Below are 15,706 nucleotides of genomic sequence, written 5' to 3' on the forward strand. Positions count from 1 at the left end.
ATGCAGTTTCTAGCTATGCCCACAGTCTGTGCTTGAGTCCACCTCCCATCCCCCACTAGTATGCCAAGGCTTGTTAGGTGGTAAGGCAGAGAAGCTGGATCATAAATCATAGGAGGGATGCATAAAAAAGTCACTGTAGAGTTCAAAGAAGTCACTACAATTCTCTTTCTTGTTTCTTATCTCAGGAGTATGGTAGCTAGACAATGAAAAGTCAAAAGCTTAAAACAAAAAAGAAAAAAAGATTAGCTGTCTCTCTATTTGCCTTTTGAAGAGCAGGTTACTAAATGTATAGATCAGAGTGATCCTGGTGAGCCGGCCACATTCTTGAGGCTAGCCGTTTTGCCCAGCTGTCAGCTGTCAGTATCAGGACACATCCACGGTGAGAGAGGGGCGGTGTGTCGGGAAAGGCCTCATTATTCTGAAGAAGCGAAACTACTACTCTACATTCTGACAGCATCATTTGTCAGTCCCGTACTGCTGATCTATGTGCCCTGGCACAGACGCACATCACCCCTCCCTTTCTCTTCAGACCGAGCTAATAGACCTGTCTACAGTCGATGTGATCCTCATCTCTAACTATCACTGCATGATGGCGCTGCCCTACATCACCGAGCACACAGGATTCACAGGCACAGTATATGCCACAGAACCCACCATGCAGATCGGCAGGTGAGAGGTGTGGCTGCCAAGCTCCTTCAGTGGCCACTGTGGAGTGTGATACCAGAAATGTGTGATTTACTTCCCAGGACAGAGATGAGTACGCCACGCTCTAGACACAGGAATGCTCACTGGAGATGCCTGGAGATTGGTAGCCCTGGTAGTGTCCTGGTCTTTCTTCCAGCATAGCTGTTCATAGGCAACTCCTCTGTAAATGGAACTGAGGAGGCCAGAGGCTTAGGAAGATGCCACAAAGATCCAGAGCAGAAAGCGTCAGAGCAACAGAACTTTGCTTAGTTAAATGAAGAAGAAAAAGAAAAGAACTTTATTACTTTGCTTTGGAAAGATCCCCTTTTTTCATGATTTACTGAGGGCTATAAATAGAAACTTGTAGAAAACAAGGGAAGAAGAGTAATTAAGCAGTTAAGTTGTCCTTTCCCAGGTGACAGAATGAAATACTGCACTCTTAAGGATTTAAGAGTAAACCGCCTTGTGCCTAGAGAGATGGCTCGGCAGTTGGAATGTTTGCTGTTTTTGCAGAGGACCCGGGTTCAGTTCCAAGCACCTACATCAGGCAGCTTGCAGCACCTATAACTCCTGTTCCAGGGGCTCTTACTCCTGACTCCGCAGGCACGTGCTTACATGCATGCATATGGAGGCGTGCACACACATAGACATATACACATAGAAAATAAATACTTTTCTAGGTTATTCATTTTATTTTATGTGTGTTTTGCCTACATATATGTCTGTATACCACTCCTGTGCTTGGTACCTGTGGAGCTCAGAAGAAAGTCTTGGATCCCCAGAACTAGGGTTACAGGTAGTTGTGAACCACCATGTGGGTGCTGGGAACTGAACCCAGGTCCTCTACAAAAGCAACAAGTGCTCTAAACCACTGGGTCATCTCTCCATCCACAAAAATAAATAAATCTTAAAATCAAAAGTTACAGTCTTCAGTCAACCAAGAAGGTTGTCCTCTCTTCTTACCCCAGCTAAGCCTTTACAGTGTAGGCGAATGGTGTACATTACCATAGAATCCGTTACTGAGAGAAAAGGAAAGGAAAAAACCTAGAAAGAGAATTATTATTGGGAAAATCCACACATAATGTATTGCTTTGAAATAACCAGTATAAGGTAAAGCTTTCAGGATCCAATATACAGGGTTGTACTGTAAACTGTTAGATTGTACTCTAGCGTCTTACGGATACCCAACAAGATGAGCTAGTGACTAGAAATAAAACAGGACCTTTAGTGTGAAAACATGACCTACAGCTTATCCAAGAACAGGAAGGGATTCCAGGGACCCGAAATTGCCATTATAGGGAAACAAGACAGCAGCGTGGTTGAGAGAGAGCATTGCAAGCGCTATGCTGTAGTCTGAGAACGGTGGCAGTCAAGGAGCATGAGCCTGGGCCTCCAGTTGTGGGGTGCTGGGGCCAGCACTGCTGCCTGGAGAAGGAGACAGTAGTTAGGGAAACAGATGGATGTGAAGTGCACGTGCTTGGGTTTGCCAATAAACTTATATGTTGCTGTTGTCTCTAAATTGATACAGAGAGGATATTACCCTGTGTTGGTTATCAATATTAGCATGATCTGGATTCAGATATTGAAAATTTATTTCTAGGTGGGTAGGAAGGTGGATATATCGGGGTTTTTTTTTTTGAGGACAGTCTCATTCTGTAACCCAGGCTAGCCTAGAACTCACTATGTAGCCTAGGCTACTCTAGAGCTCATGGCAATCTTCCTGCCTCAGCCTCCCAAGTGGTGAGATTACAGAGATGAGCTGCCAGGTCTGGCTCTATTTCTAGCTGTTTGATTATCATCTAGTTTTCAGGGGTGCTGTCAATGTGTAGCCGTGAGCCAGCTGAGTACAGCACTCCTTGGGCTCCCTTAGCTATATTTGGGTATTCCATCTCAGGATGGCAGAAGTCTGTCTCACTGCAGATCTTTAGGGCAGCTTTCAAATTAGTTCTTGATGTCTCCCTCTATGCCAATGGTTCTCAACCTTCCTAATGCTGCAGTCTTTTAATACAGCTACTCACGTTGTGGTGACACCCCCAACCCTAAAATTATTTTTGTTGCTACTTAATATAACTGTAAATTTGCTACTGTTATGAGTTGTAATATAAATATATGATAGGTAGGATATCTGATGTATGACCTCTGTGAAGGGGTCATTCTCATACCCCTTCCCACCCCCAAACAGGCAAGTTGAGAACCACTGCTCTAACTGGAGCATTTTTGATTCCCAAAGTATGTGTCAGCTTCTTACATCAGTTGAAAATGCCTGTTTCATGAAACAGGCTAGTGAGAAGTGGGCAAATCCACCATCCCCAGCTGTAGTGTTAACAGCACATTGTTCTTCAGTGTTCTTTATGCTTTGTTTAAACTCAGGCTTCTCATGGAAGAGCTGGTGAATTTCATCGAAAGAGTGCCAAAGGCCCAGTCTGCCTCCTTGTGGAAGAATAAGGATATACAGCGGTGAGAACTCCCTGTTGGCTCCAGAGCTTCTCAAGTCTTCTTTGTACTCCAGCACAGACCTCGTTAGAGTGGGAGGTGGGAGGGCTTCTTTAATTCACACTCAGGCCCCATGCGGGCTGTGGAGCTTTGGGAGCACATGACTCCATGGAGAGCCTGGGTCTAATGGTCCAGGTCACTCAGGGCTTGCCAGGACTGTCTAAAGAGTCCTCACCACAGTGTGGTTGACACTCAAAAGGTAAAGAACTAGGAATGGCAAGAGGGCTCTGTGGGTAAAGGGACTTGCCACTGAGCCTGTAGACCTGAATTTGATCCCCAAGTCCCATGTGGTAGGAAAGACCCACACCTCACAGATTGGCCTCTGACATGTGCCTTGTCACATACTTGCCCAAGAACATACATCACATAAACATACATACACACAATAAATAAGTCATTTTTTTTAAGTAAGAAAATAATGTTTGCTGTTTAAGGAAGCTGAGGAGGACGTTTCTTAGATGATGTGAATCGACTGTAAGAAAAGATTTGTTATATAAAAGCTGGGGGCTAGAGAGGTCACTGGATGGATAAAGCATTTTCTCCACATTCATGAGAATCAGAGTTCCAATCCCCAGAACCCACATAAGAGTGAGCAGGCAAGCCCAGTACATGACAGGCAGAAACGGGCTCCTTGGAGCTCGCTGGCTAGACTGGGCAGAACTGGTGAGCTCCACACATGTGCACATTGTATGTCTCCACACATGTAAACACATGCATGTGCATACACCACAACCACTCACATGCACGTGCACACACACATATACACACACACACACACACACACACACACACGTAACAATTGTGTTGAAGAGGTATCTGGTTTCATGTCATGGGATGGTGAGAAATTCAGTGTTGATAGGTGGATAGGGAAGGGAAGCAGGGAGGGGCAGGTTGGAATGAGGTTATACAGTCTCCTACAGGGGAGGTTGAGGCTTGCACTATTGAGTGTGTGCAGGTCGGTAGTAGGGAGGCCTGTAAGGAGAATGACATGACCACATTTGGTTTGGAAGAAAGGAACTCTGGAAGCAGCATGGGAGTGGTGAGACCTGCAGAGATGGAGACAGGGAGACCAGCAGGGGGCCATGTCAGACCCAGAAGACAAAAGTCTGAACTAGGGCAGAAGCGGTGAGCTTGGAGAAGACTGCAGCTCCAGGGAGGTGCCTGAGTGAGGTTAAAAGGATCAGTAAGCATAAAGGAGGCCGCAAAGTAGTAATGAGAAAGGCAAGTGGGAGCCGGGACATAGGAAGGTTCCAAAAGCACAGGCTTGTGGGTGGTGGCATGTGCCTGTAATCCCAGCACTCTGGAATGGGAGGCAGGAAGACCGAACACTGTGTCAGCCTAGGCTTCATATGCAAGTTCTAAGTCCATGTAAGAGCTGTGCCTAAGAAATCACATGCAAACAAAACAACAACAACAAAAAACTAGCAAGTAAAATGGAGATGAGGCCATTGGATGTGGAAATTGGGAGGTGAGTCACCATCCCCAGAGTTTAGGTAGTGTCATGCAAGGACCACGAGACTGGATTGTGGGAGGTAAGGTAAAGGATAAGTACCATGGAAGGAGCATGGAGCTGGCTGGATCCCACACCCATGCACTCTTACCTGCCCTTCAATAGAGGACACCGGTCAGCTTGACCTGTCGTGTCTAATCCCAGTAACAACGGCTGCCTTCACTCCCAATCCCATCTTCTGCTCTTGGCATGGAGAGCCTGGGGATCAAACTGCATTAGACTTCCTGAGAAATCCTGATCCCGCCCCTTTCTCCAGCTGTCCTGCCCGTCACTTCCTTGTCCCCAGATGATGATAATGATGATAATAGCAGTCATCCCGGCCTCAGAATGTCAGTCTTAGATTTTACCAGTCTTCCTGTAGACATGGGCTATCACGTTTTTGTGTTCCAGAGTTTAGGCACACATCTCCTCTATGTGTTCCTTGTACACAGTGCTTACTTAACCTATGGATTGCTTTTTCTGCCAGACATTGTTCTAAATGTGTTCCTACAGAAGGAACTGACGCTTTGATGAGATGAGTAGTTGCATTATTGAGTTTACAGAAGAGAAGTGCCACAGAGAGGGTTGGTAACTTCCCCCCAGGGTCATCTGATAGTGACAGATTCTGACTTTGTAGGTGATTTCAGGCTACAGAGTCCACACTTCCACCCTCTGCTCAGTCAGTCTTTGAGGGCATATCCTGCAGCCCCCCCTTTATGTGCTGGGAATGGAAGTAGGTGTTCTGTGCCCTTTTTTCCTGTCTTGCAGGGATCTTCTGGATGTCTCCTTGGTTGGTAGGAGGGAGTGCAGGTGTCTCAGAATCATCTGGGTGTGCCATACCCAAGGTGTCCTGTCTGTTTGAATGGCTTCCTTGATCTGGCCACTCCCCAACAGTGGCACATGGTCACCTGCCCTCTTTGTGTGGCATTTACGGTCTCAACTGCCTTTTTCTCAGCCCTTCCTGTGCCACTCTCTGCCCGAGCACACTGGAACACATGGGACCCCAGGTCCTGACAACCTGCCTCCTTAAGAGAGTCTTGGAACTGGGCGTGGTGGCACACGCCTTTAATCCCAACACTCGGGAGGCAGAGGCAGGTGAATTTCTGAGTTCGAGGCCAGCCTGGTCTACAAAGTGAGTTCCAGGATAGTCAGGGCTATACGGAGAAATCCTGTCTCGAAAAACCAAAAAAAAAAAGAGTCTTGGGACTGTATTTTCTTTCCCTGTAGTAGACCACGAATGCCTTGGCCTGCCTTGGTATTTCCTCTTGTTTATTTATGTTCTTATGTACTCAGCTGCAAATAGTTTTGGCACATCAGAAGCAGTATTCAACGGTCAGAGTTCCTGATTTTTCCCAAGTCCTGGGCCAAGTCTTCTTGGGAAGTTCTAAGTCTTAATTTGCCTCTTCTGTGACCTTGAGCACAAAAAGGTATTTTTCCCCTTGCTTCCCCATTCTTTTTAAAACATAACAAAACAACTGGCTCCCAGAGTAATGTCAATATGTATTAGGAAGAGTGTGAATGGAGCTTGAGAGAAGAGAGCATAGTGTCAGTGGCCTGGGCATTAGTCATGAGATGCTCAGCAAATCTCTCGAGTGTGGCTCAACACTGATGGGTAAAGGCTAGAAAGGAAAGGGTACCATGAAAGAGAAGCAGAGATACAGTACACTGCTGGAGATGAATGTGTGCCTTCTGGCCCTGACCAGGGCTTTCATTTTGGCTTTGAGACACATGATGGACCTTAGTTATTGATGGCAAAGGGAATAGTCTACTTATGCAAAAGTGATAAAGCAAAAGCCCCAGCTTTGTTTTCTTTCTATCTTAAATAAACTAAGCACAAATATTAGGACTGGTATTAAGATGGAAGTACTCATTGAGACTGGCGATGGTTCCTTAAGGATGGTTTCTTGCCTCAGCATCTTCCATAAAGCCAGGTACTCGAGACATCTATCTGTGTTTTGTTGCTTTGGGAGAGGAAGGCAGGGACAGGCAGATCCCAGGAGCTGGGACCTACGAGTCCAGCCTACACAGCAAGCTCCAGGTTCAGGGAGATTTCTGTCCCCTAAATAAGGTAGAAAATAATAGAGGACATCTGGTATCAATCTGTGACTCTACCCTCCCACACATGGTAAGCACATCTGTGTGTGCACACAGGAGGGCAGGATGTTGTTATCCCCCAGGGGAAAAAAAACATTTTTTAGAAAAAGAAGAATTTTTTTTTTCAAAGTTCCCTATTTAATTGTCATCAGGTATCAGAGCTCTAGAGCTATGCCTTGGCTGGGTTCTAGGAGTGCTTCATTTGGTCAGCTGAAGGAGTTGATCTTGAAGGATGCCTGTTATTTTAGGTTCCTCTAACATATCATGTTTCCCTGGGTGATGCAATCCCTGACTTTTCTAGGCTAGAGGCGTGAGATGCGGCCTGGACTGGTTATCACACTCCTGTATTGGAGCAGCCGAAGCGCACTGAGTGTGTCTTGGCTGTTTAGGAATGTGAACTGCCAAATCTTCCCTTTTTTCTTTCAGTTTTGTTTTGTTTTTTGTTTTTTTGGTTTTTTTTTCCTTTTTATAAGCTCAAATCTGGCTGCGTATGAGTGGTTTTTAAATGTATTTTAAAGTGCTGACTTACACATTAAAGTAAAGTCCTGTGTGATTCAAGCAAATCACTGGGAGTCAGATTTGAAACTTGAAGATTTTACTTCAAACTACATAGGGATTCTCAAAATAGATCTTGGTCAAGTGCCTGAAATTAATGCACCTAAGTAGCTTGAGTTTGTAATAAGGCCATCAAGTAAAGAAAACAATAAATTAAACATCTTCAAGTTCATTGGTCAAAAAAAATCTGACAAATTCTCTTAAATCATTTGGAGTTGGTTTGAATTAACATTTGATTTATTATTAGGATGTATATTCAAGAATCCTATTACTCTTGCTTTTGACAGTTGTGCGACTTCTTGCCTTAGTTGACATGTCCCTAAAATTTATGTAGAAGACATTAACCATCCGTCTTCATTTTGACACTACAGTTTGCTATAGTGTAGAAGATGCAGTTTGGGAGGGAAGAGAAACCCATGCAATAGAATTTTCTCAGATTCCCCTTAAAATTTAGATTTTTTTAATGAGAAATTTTAAAGCAAAATATTCCGCAAAAGAAAGTACTCTGATGTCTGGTATTTTTATTATAAATGTTTTATAAGATTAGAATCCTTAGTCATAATTAATAGTAAGTCATTATAAGGCATTTCAAGGTATGATGGTGCATACCTGTAATTCTAACAGCTGAAAGATGGGAACCAGAGGCAGAAGAAAAATTCAAGGGCAAGCTGAGCTACTAGTGAGATTCTGCATTTTAAAAAAATGATAAAAATAATAAGATATTGTCATAACCATCTCTTAAGCATTAAGGAATTAAGAACAGATGAAGGTTCACCTTTCAGGAGACTTTAAAATGCATGTTAAAGCCGTTATTCTTTTGCTCTGACATTACTTGGCTATTTGCTGAGGAATTTATCAGGCCTAACTATATAATAGGAAGAATTTGAAAAGTATGGGCTTAGCGGACACACAGACTAGATTTTGAATTTCAGCTCAGTTTCTTGTAGCTGAGTCAGTTCATCTCTTCTGGGCTCACTTTCCTCATTTGTAAAATTGAAAAGATTGTTAAACCACCATGTGTGGTGTTGTGTGGACCAAGTGGATACTGTGGGTGGCGTTTTTAAATAGTCTTTGCCTGTTTTTTAGCAAGACATTTGGTGGTGTAGTTTGAATGAAAAATGTCCCTCACGGGCTCATGTATTTGAATATTTGGTCCATGGTTGTTTGGGTAGTTGTAGAACCTTTAGGAGGTGCAGTCTCCCTGGAGGAAGTACATCACCATGGGGCAGAATCTTTGGGGAGTGAGATCTTGCAGCTCACCAATGGGGGCTGACTTTGAAGGTTTATAGCTTGTCCCTACTTCTTGCCTAGTCTCTCTGCTTCCAGTGTTTCGGCTTCCTGCTTCTGCTGCCGTGCCTCTCAAACCCTGACCTCCAACCCCCTGGAACCAACCATAAGCCAAATAAACTCTTTTCTTCCTTAAGTTGCTTTTGGCCGTGGTGTTTTATCACAGCAACTAAATTGTGACTAATACACTTATAGCAGCCAGGGCACACCTGCCTTCCTTCCAGCCCCAATTCGTCTTAGGTGCCGCCTCTTTTTTTTTTTTTTTGGTTTTTCACCTGGAACTCACTCTGTAGACCAGGCTGGCCTCGAACTCAGAAATCCGCCTGCCTCTGCCTCCCGAGTGCTGGGATTAAAGGCGTGCGCCACCACCACCCGGCAGGTGCCACCTTTTTTATTGAGAGCAAGTGGACAAAGGAAACTGCTTCTAAGCCCACACTTGCCTCTATTTAACTTTGTCAGCCATGCTTTTTGATATGTGCTGATTTCTTCTGTAAAATACATAAAAATTATCTCTAAGTACACATACATCATAGTTTTAGAAGTTAGCCATGGAAGGGCTCTGTAAGGCAGATCCTCACGGAATGGCTGTACTTTGAGAGAGTCACAGGCTGTTGAGCCTTGTGATCCCAGACCCATTGTTTCCTTTTAAGTCAGTAAGTTAGCCTTTGAGGGACCAATTTATGGTACCCAAACTCCAAGGGTATTGATAGAAAAAATACCTCTCTATTACTTCCTACTGAGGCTCAGAGTTAGTGTGGTTCAGCTGTCCTGGTCAGCAAGTTCACTTAAAAAGCCAAATTATGAAGAAGAGTTGCTTTGTTTTCAGGGACTGTAGAGTTGAAGCAGAGCTCATCCGGACACTCTCGAATGGTGCTTGCTCTTCGTGCTTTGCTGTAGTAATCGCCTTTGTTCTTTCTAGAAATAACTTGGTCCAAAACAAAAATCGGGATTATAGTGGTTCCGGTTCATATTGAGAAATGTGTGGTTTTGAGACTTCGCTTTTGATAAGCTCAGTGTACAGCATCAAACCTCCCTGCAACCCATCCCTGCAACGCTGATGTCAAGTGGTCTTTATTGAGGGTAGACACAGTTCCTGCTTCTCCTGTTCTTTGTATTCTGCTCTTATATTCTGTCCATTTGTTCAGCAAACACTTAGAACCCGATCAATGTGTTCGTTGTCTGCCTTTAAGTGATCCCTGTAGGCCTAAAGGTCTTAACTCTTTAACAAAACCCCACAGTCTTAGGTTGCTGCTTGTGCTTCTCAGATGCGGGAAGAGACAGCAGGAACTTTGGCTCAATGTCAGTGGCCCAGGAAAGAAGTTCCTTAGGCACTCAAGTGTGATAAGAAAAGAAATGATGAAATGATGAAATCTTTTAGAAGTACTTATGAAAAATTTAGACTATGAAATTTTGACTTTGATAAATTAGAAAGCCAGAAACAGAACCAGTTCCCTCTGGGTTTCCTTATCCTACTTATCCATATCAGCTAATAATCCTAATGGCTTTGAGTGCATCTGTAAGTGCCCTTCCGTAAGTGTGACCTCACATACACATACGAGTTTTAGGGAAAGCTCGGTCCAAGGAGATGTCAGGAGATAGGTAAATGACAGAGTAACCCAGTATCAAGGGACAATAAAGTGCGAGCCACAGTAGGTGTTGATAGGGGATCATTCTTGACAAGTAACTACCAGGTACCCAGATCAGGATATAGCTGTGAAAAAGCTCCCTTCAAAGCTTAAGACCTATTGCCCCTGTACTCAAGCCTACAGCCTAGGGGTAAGAGACTCTGTAGACCATATTGGTTCAAATGTAGCAAGACACCATTCTAGGGCAAGTGATGGGGTGAACAAAACTAACCAGCTTGGTAAAAATCAGCCATTGTACATAAGAAAGAGACCAAAGAACAGTACATTTGACTGGCCCCTAATTTTAGACTTTTATCTAGCTAATAAAAAAAATTCCTAGATTATTTGTAGTTGTCAAACTTTTATGAAAAGAACTTCTAAACATTTCTAGATAGAGAAATGACAGGTACTTTGAGATCTACAAGACATAAACAGTACATAAGGTTCTAGAATAAGCTATCCAAAAGAAATTAGGAGTTACTGTGTATCTGTGTTAGACATACACACATGCATACATGATATATATATACTGTCTGTGTGTGTGTGTGCGCGCGCGCGCGCGCGCGTTTATGCTTCATACTGTTGGTCCTGTGTATCTGGGAGTTTGTACTCATGAATTCAACTGCTAATAGAAAGTATTCAGGAAAATATCACTTCTGTGCTGAACATTATTCCCTGACAGGAAAGCTGTCTACAGTGCATTTACATTACACTGTTATTTGGTCAGTAAACTAGAGGCTACCTGAAGTGTAGTAGGCCTGTGATGAGACCCTGACACACAAAGTGTATGTATATGTATATGTTCACTCTACGTCATTTATTTGCTGTTGTTTGTAAGGAAGAAATGTTTCCCTCATGTTAGAGATAAAGAGAAAAAATGTTTCAACTAAAGGAAGTGAAAGTCCATCTTAGATATAAAAAGCAGTCAGTTCCAATTTAATTGTTCTGTACAATTGGGCTTTATTAAAATGACCTCGAGAATTATAATGCTGCCTCTATAGAACACAAACCCAGCTCTTTGTGTGTCGGGATCTCATTACATTCCTCAGTCCAGTCTCAAACTCAAGGACTCAAGTCTTTTTTTTTTTTTTTTTTTTTTTTTTTTTTTTTTTTTTTTGTTTTTTTTTCGAGACAGGGTTTCTCTGTATCATCCTAGCTGTCCTGGACACTTTGTAGACCAGGCCAGCCTGGAACTCAGAAATCCGCCTGCCTCTGCCTCCNGAGTGCTGGGATTAAAGGTGTGTGCCACCACAGACTCAAGTCTTAGTCTCCTGAATTGCAGGGACTTCAGATATGTGATACCATCATGGTCCCAACACTGTATAGCTTCTCCATTTCTGCATCTTTGCAGGCTTCAGGTAAACTCAGGTCTGGCTGGAAAGGATCTCTCCCAGGCTCCCCTCATGTTGAACTAGGGCCTCCCTCAAGTCCCTCCCCTATGTGCCCATCAGTTGAACTTTTTACAGCATGGCAGCTGGTTTCATCAGAGCATGCAAAAACACAAAAAGAGAAAGGGAGCATTCTGCAGTACTTCTCTCTCAGAAACCCATCATTTGTTTCATATTCTGTTATGAGAAGCAAGCACGTGGTCCATGCTCAGGGAGGGGCCTGTCCAGTGTGGTAAATACAGGCTAGTGGTGTCGTGAGGAGCCCTGTCTAAAGTGACCCACCACAAAACCCTAATCGAGGAAGTCAGACCTGAAGCCAGAGTTCACTGGACTGCTCAGTTTCCGGGTGTGCTCACTTGACCTTTTGTCTGGTGTTCTCTGTGGTCCTCACTCTGTGTTCGAGTAACCTTTAACCTCACCTGCTCTTGCAGGTGGATTCAGAGAGAATGCAACTAGCGTTGCTGGTTTTTTCCTTTCTTTCTTTTTTTTTTTTTTTCCGAGACAGGGTTTCTCTGTATAGCCCTGGCTGTCCTGGAACTCACTTTGTAGACCAGGCTGGCCTCGAACTCAGAAATCCGCCTGCCTCTGCCTCTGCCTCCCGAGTGCTCTGTATAGCCCTGGCTGTCCTGGAACTCACTTTGTAGACCAGGCTGGCCTCGAACTCAGAAATCCGCCTGCCTCTGCCTCCCGAGTGCTGGGATTAAAGGCATGTGCCACCACGCCCGGCAGGTTTTTTCCTTTCAGGGGATAGCCATGGTGTGTGCCTGTGTTTGTGTGTGCATGTGTCTGTGTTGTATGTACTAGGTGCAGCATATACAAAAGTGAGAAGGAAGTTAACTCCATCTGTGACGTGACAGAATCAGGTAAAAGGTGAATAATACTGAAATTGTTATTTCAGTATATATTAGTCAAACTAAAAGGAGCGGCATGCTGAACAAGCCTGCTTCTCTCGCCGCAGTGCTCTGATGGATTGTTGTCAGAAACACGGAGAGGAGGGGGGTTTCTCTGTAGAGTGCTGTCTGCCGTGTCTCTTGATGCTGTTTGTAAGTTTATCTGAAAATATGTCTGGGTTTTCATAAGCCTTTTAAACAACTTTAATGCTTGTTTTCCTACCTAAAAGACTCTAGTAAATTTTCTAAAATTAGACCCTGGGTTACCAAAGACAAAAAAAAAAAAAATAGTAGATACTTCTCGTCCTCATGCCTGAAATATTCCCTTAAGATTCAGACCCTCCCTCCAGCTGTCTAGGACTGTTTAATCTCCAGCAGAGTGACCCGTGTTCACAGAGCTGCTACAGACCTCAGTCCTAGCAGGAAAGGAAGTTCAGGCTGCTTCAAAGGGTAGAAGTGCCAGGTATCCAGTGGGGAAGAGACCTGCACAGGGAGAGTGGTTGTGGGTATTGCCTTGTGTGTGCTTTCTTAGTCTCCTAGAGAATGGAGCCAGTTGCAGGAGAGCTGTATAAAACACACTCACCTGGAAGAAGCACTTTGGGCTACACTCTGCACTCTTCCTCTAGCCACGCCCTCTATAACCTTCCAGCGCTGGCCTGCAGTCAAGGAGTCTGGCTCCCCTGCAGCCCAAGGGAGAAGTCATTATTTTTCCTAGAAGGCGACCCTGGGAGGTGCAAGCACTAGTCCCTGGTGGTGGGAATTTCGAGGAGGAACTAAGGATGGGTAGTAGCTTGGCTTCTTTCTCAAGACCCTAGAGAGAGAGTTCAGAGCCACCTCCACTCCTCAGAGCCCTCGCTCTGGATTGAGGGACAATGCATGTGCTACCTGGCTGTGGTACCTGTCATTTTGGCACATTTGGGTTGAAATCCAGGCATGTCTTTATGTCAGTCCCGTCTTTCCATCATCTTGTAGTACCTCTCGTAATAATCTAGGTAGAATATGACTAAGAGCCTTAAGTTTTACCCTGAGTATAGGGGGAACCATTAGAGTACAGATGAGGGTGGGTGGGTATGTTGCTGAGTGTATCTGAGTGTGTGAGAGCGTGTATGAAATGCTGCTCACTGTTTTGGGAGAAAATAAAGCCTAATGCACACATTCAATTCATCAGGAGCACATTAACTAGATTTTATAGCCAGATTCACACAGGTTAATCTTCTAGATAATTCCTTATGTATATTTTTAAACAATATTTTTTCATCAAGGGATGTTTTTGATGGTGGTATTAAAGGGCACACAAGTCATAGTTTATTCCCTTTATGCCGAACCTCACCAGTGTTAAACTCACTCTTTTTCTCAGCCCCACTGGTGAAGTTTATTTTATTTATTTTTTGTTAACAGGAAAGAGAATGTGAGATCTTAGGTAGAAACGCCCGGCCTGGGGTATAGCTCAGAGGCAGAACATGATCCACAATGGACAAGGACCTGAGAATCCCTAGCACTGTGGGGAAAATAAAATGGATATAGTTCAAGTAGAAATGTTCTGTGTTAGAATGCCTATATCATTAAGGGCTGGAGAGAGAACTCAATGGTTAAAAGAACCTGCTGCTCTTAGAAAGGGCCTGGGTTTGGTTCCCAGCCTCCACAATGCAGATCATAACTGCCTATAACTCCATTTTCAGGGGTATGGCTCCCCCTTCTGGTCTCCTTGGTATCATCCACTCACATGTTATACATACAATCAGTTATTCACACATACAGATATATTATTGAACTTGAAAATTTCTAAAAGAAAGACTGAATTTTTGATTGTCCAATTGAGGCAAGCTTTATGTGGGGTGCACCTGGGCTGCCCAGCCTTTCCCTCCATCAGGATTTTAGAGAGCAGCCCTGCCTTCCTCTTGAGTTCCCTTTTATCAGAGAGATAAGTGTTCACAGAGAGGGCTGGCTGTTTGCATTGTTAGAAAGGTACAATGGAAGGGAAGGAACTGGGAAGGAACAAAGGGAAGGCAATCATGGGAATGGGGTCCCAAGGTTAGTGTGGGGTGGAAAACATGTTTTGTAGTTTACCTAGATCTAAGAAACAGGAACTTATTTTTAAGTACAGATAGAAACCTTAACTTGCAGGGACTTGACACAGGAACTTATTCTTTACCTACAAACAGAAATTTCAACCTGCACAGGACAAAGGGAACTTATTCTTAACTGTCTTAGCTGCAAACAGAAACTTTAACCTGTAAGGTCTTTTGTTCTTGTTTTGCTCTCACAATATGGAAAATCTTCAAACACTGTTAATAAAATAACTTTAAAAATGATGGAAAAGAATTTTAAAAGCTACATCAGAAATTAGCCCAGAAGAAAGCAGTAATGGAAAGACAGAAATGAAGACGAGGTAAAACAAACAGCAAAAATTAAATTGGAAGATACAGTTTATCAGTAATAAAAATAAATGTGAAGCCAGGCAGTAGTGGCCATGCCTGTAATCCCGCACGTGGGAGACAGAGGCAGGTTCTGAGTTCTTGGACAGCCAGGACTACACAGGAAACCCTGTCTTGAAAAGCCAAAAAAGGAAACAAACAAACAAACCAAGGCGAATGACTAAACAGTCCAGTTGGACTATGGGGATTGGCAGTATAGTTTTTAAAAATCATAACTATATGCTGGATAAATAAAGTGGAGATAAAAACATAATAGGAAAAAAATCAACAAAATCAAAAAGGTTTAAACCAGTGTGTGTGTGTGTGTGTGTGTGTGTGTGTGTGTGTGTGTGTGTTTATTTTCATGCATACATCTGAAAGTGTGGGTGTGTGTGCATGGTATGGTGCTGGAGTGGTCAGAGGACAACTTTTGGAAGTCAGGGGTCTCTCGCTTTTCCACCACTATGCTCCACACTCCAGGCTAGCCGGCTGGGAGCTTCCTGCCCATTCTCCTGTCTCCTTTCCCTTCTCACAGTGAGAGTCTCGGGATTACGCATGCCTACCACCCCATCCAGCTTTTTACATAGATTTCAGCGATTGAATTCAGGTTCTCAAGCTTGTCCAGCAAGTGCTATTACCCACTGAGTCACTCACTACACACATTATTTTTATTATTAATAAAATTGACAATCTTGTCTTGGATTGACAGAAAAAAAGCAAAAATTCAAGTTATTAGAATCAGAAAGAGAACCCAGGCGTGGTGGCGCATGCCTTTAATCCCAGCACT

At 43.7% G+C, this 15,706-nt stretch overlaps 1 protein-coding gene across 2 annotated transcripts in view; it reads left to right on the forward strand.

Annotated features, from left to right (window-relative positions):
• Ints9 (integrator complex subunit 9) overlaps positions 1 to 15,706 on the forward strand; it is an 85,759-nt gene that overhangs the window by 37,785 nt on the left and 32,268 nt on the right. For both annotated transcript variants that reach the window (XM_029541601.1, XM_021202927.2), the window contains 2 exons: positions 530 to 669; positions 3,055 to 3,141. In XM_029541601.1, coding sequence (XP_029397461.1) covers positions 530 to 669; positions 3,055 to 3,141 — 227 coding nt within the window. The remainder of the gene's footprint in view (positions 1 to 529; positions 670 to 3,054; positions 3,142 to 15,706) is intronic.

Source organism: Mus pahari, chromosome 8, assembly GCF_900095145.1.
Source record: "Mus pahari chromosome 8, PAHARI_EIJ_v1.1, whole genome shotgun sequence".
NCBI lineage: Eukaryota > Metazoa > Chordata > Mammalia > Rodentia > Muridae > Mus > Mus pahari.